Below are 2,136 nucleotides of genomic sequence, written 5' to 3'. Positions count from 1 at the left end.
CATAGGCAGGAGATTTCAGGGGATCAGTATGTTCATAGATAGGAGATAGCAGGGTGTGAATAGACAGGAAATGGCAGGGGTCTAGGTGTCCATAGGCAGGAGATTTCAGGGGAGCAGTATGTTCATAGATAGGAGATGGCAGGGTGTGAATAGACAGGAAATGGCAGGGGTCTAGGTGTCCATAGGCAGTAGATGCCAGGGGGCCATAGACAGGAGATGTCAGGGTCCTGGATGTCTATAGGCAGGGTGTGAATAGACAGTAAATGAAAGGGGGGCCTGTGTTCATAGATAGATGACAGGGGGGTGAGGTGTCCACAGACGAGGGAGGGGGGGCAGGATGTCTGTAGACAGAAGATGGTGGGGGCCGGGATGTTAGGGGGGGCCATGATATCCATAGATTGGAGATGGCAGTTGACGTGGTGTCCATAGACAGGAGATGGTGAGGGGGCCAGGTGTCCATAGACGAGTGACTTCGGGGGGGGGGCAAGATGTCCATAGACAGGAAATGGCGTTGGGGAAGGGGATTCATAGACAGGAGATGCCAGTGGGAAGATCACCTGTACTCCAGCCATTTTGTTGAGCATATTTATGGCCTCCCGTCTCGACTCTGGGACAATAAATTCCATTATTGATGAGGCCTAATGTTTCTCATTCATGTGACGTAGATTAGGAGATGAGAACTGCGTTTTGTTTCCTGGAAGCAGGGTTGCACCCATGGTCAGGTGACGTGTATGATGGAGAATTCTCTTGTGTTTTTTTTTTTTTTGTAGGTCTGGCAGGAGGAGGAGGAGCCATTCTGTACAACAGGGGGGCGTCCCGTCAGCCAATCCCACGTGATGGGGTGTGGTCTGACTACCTGCGCACTCCGCTACACCCCAAGTCTCTGTGTATGCTGAGCCATCGCAACCATGGCGGGTGAGCGAGGGGGTGTGACTGTGGGTAGATTGCGGGAGTTTGGGGAGCAGGACAAGGTCACATGATCAGCCCCACCATCATATATTGTAATTGGATGTTTTTGTGTAATTCTTGGTTGTCGATTTCCTTGGGTCTCCTGTGCGTAGGGTTACCGGCGGCCTGGAATCATTCAGTCAAGGTGAATCGCTTCTTAAGGCCGCGTCCCACCTGGAAGAGGTGGAGGACCGACTGCGTTTCTTCTCTGAGGAGTGCGACTACCTGCAGGTGAGTGTGGTGGCAGTGCGGTGATTGCTGAGTGTGTGGGGGGGGGAGGAGTCTGGGCTGACATGTTCTTTTTCTGTTTCAGGGTTTTCACATCCTCTGTGACACACACAATGGCTTCTCCGGAGCTGGAGCCAAGATGGCGGAGCTGATACACGATGAGTACCCCGGCCGCGGCATCCTCAGCTTTGGAACAAGCCCAGTACTATCGGAGCAGAGGGTGAGTGGTGGGGGCAGACTGTGCCCTGGAAGCGGGTGAGGACTAAACTGTCCCTAGAGACGGATGGACCACCAGACTGTCCCGGGGAACAGGGAGGGGGAAGACCATCAAAATGTTCCTAGGGAGGCATGGATGGACCACCAGACTCCCCAGGAAGAGGGAGAACCACCAGACCGTCCCCAGGAAGCGGGAGGCAGAGGACCACCAGGTTGTCTTTGGGATGGGAGATGTACTGTCCCCAAGAAGAGGGGTCACCAGACTGTCCCCAGCAAGAGTGTGGGGGAGGACCACCAGACTGTCCCCAGTAAGAGGGAGGACCACCAGACTGTCCCCAGTAAGAGGGTGGACCACCAGGTTGCCTCCTAGAAGAGGGAAGACCACCAGGTTGTGTCTCCTGGAAGAGGGAGGCAGAGGACCACCAGGTTGTCTTTCGGGTTGGGGGGATGTACTGTCTCCGGGAAGATGTAGGGTGCACTAGACTGTCCCCATGGAGGGGCACAAAGTCATTTTCACACTTCTTTCTCCTCAAGGACCTGCACACCAGTATGTACCAGCTGATGAACTGTGTGATGTCCCTTGTGGCCCTCACTAACCACAGCTCCGTCTTCTGTCCACTGTCCCTGAATTCCAGTTTCGGCCGGAAACCTGGACCTCCAGTTATCTTCCCCCAGTTGCTGTACGATGTAAGTAACCGAACCATTCTCTCTTGCTTTCACAAGTGACTCTGTACCATGCTGACA

General features: G+C 54.1%; 1 protein-coding gene across 1 annotated transcript in view; it reads left to right on the top strand.

The window, feature by feature from the left end:
- Window positions 1-2,136, top strand: part of MSTO1 (misato 1, mitochondrial distribution and morphology regulator) — an 8,258-nt gene that overhangs the window by 1,866 nt on the left and 4,256 nt on the right. Inside the window, exons 6-9 of the mRNA XM_018565224.1 lie at window positions 774-915; window positions 1,062-1,179; window positions 1,262-1,396; window positions 1,927-2,079. Of these exons, the coding sequence (XP_018420726.1) occupies window positions 774-915; window positions 1,062-1,179; window positions 1,262-1,396; window positions 1,927-2,079 (548 nt within the window). The remainder of the gene's footprint in view (window positions 1-773; window positions 916-1,061; window positions 1,180-1,261; window positions 1,397-1,926; window positions 2,080-2,136) is intronic.

Source organism: Nanorana parkeri, unplaced genomic scaffold (assembly GCF_000935625.1).
Source record: "Nanorana parkeri isolate BGI_ZX_2015 unplaced genomic scaffold, ASM93562v1 scaffold823, whole genome shotgun sequence".
Taxonomy (NCBI): domain Eukaryota; kingdom Metazoa; phylum Chordata; class Amphibia; order Anura; family Dicroglossidae; genus Nanorana; species Nanorana parkeri.
Note: the sequence above shows the minus strand (reverse complement) of the source record. Positions and strands in the feature narration are given on the sequence as shown.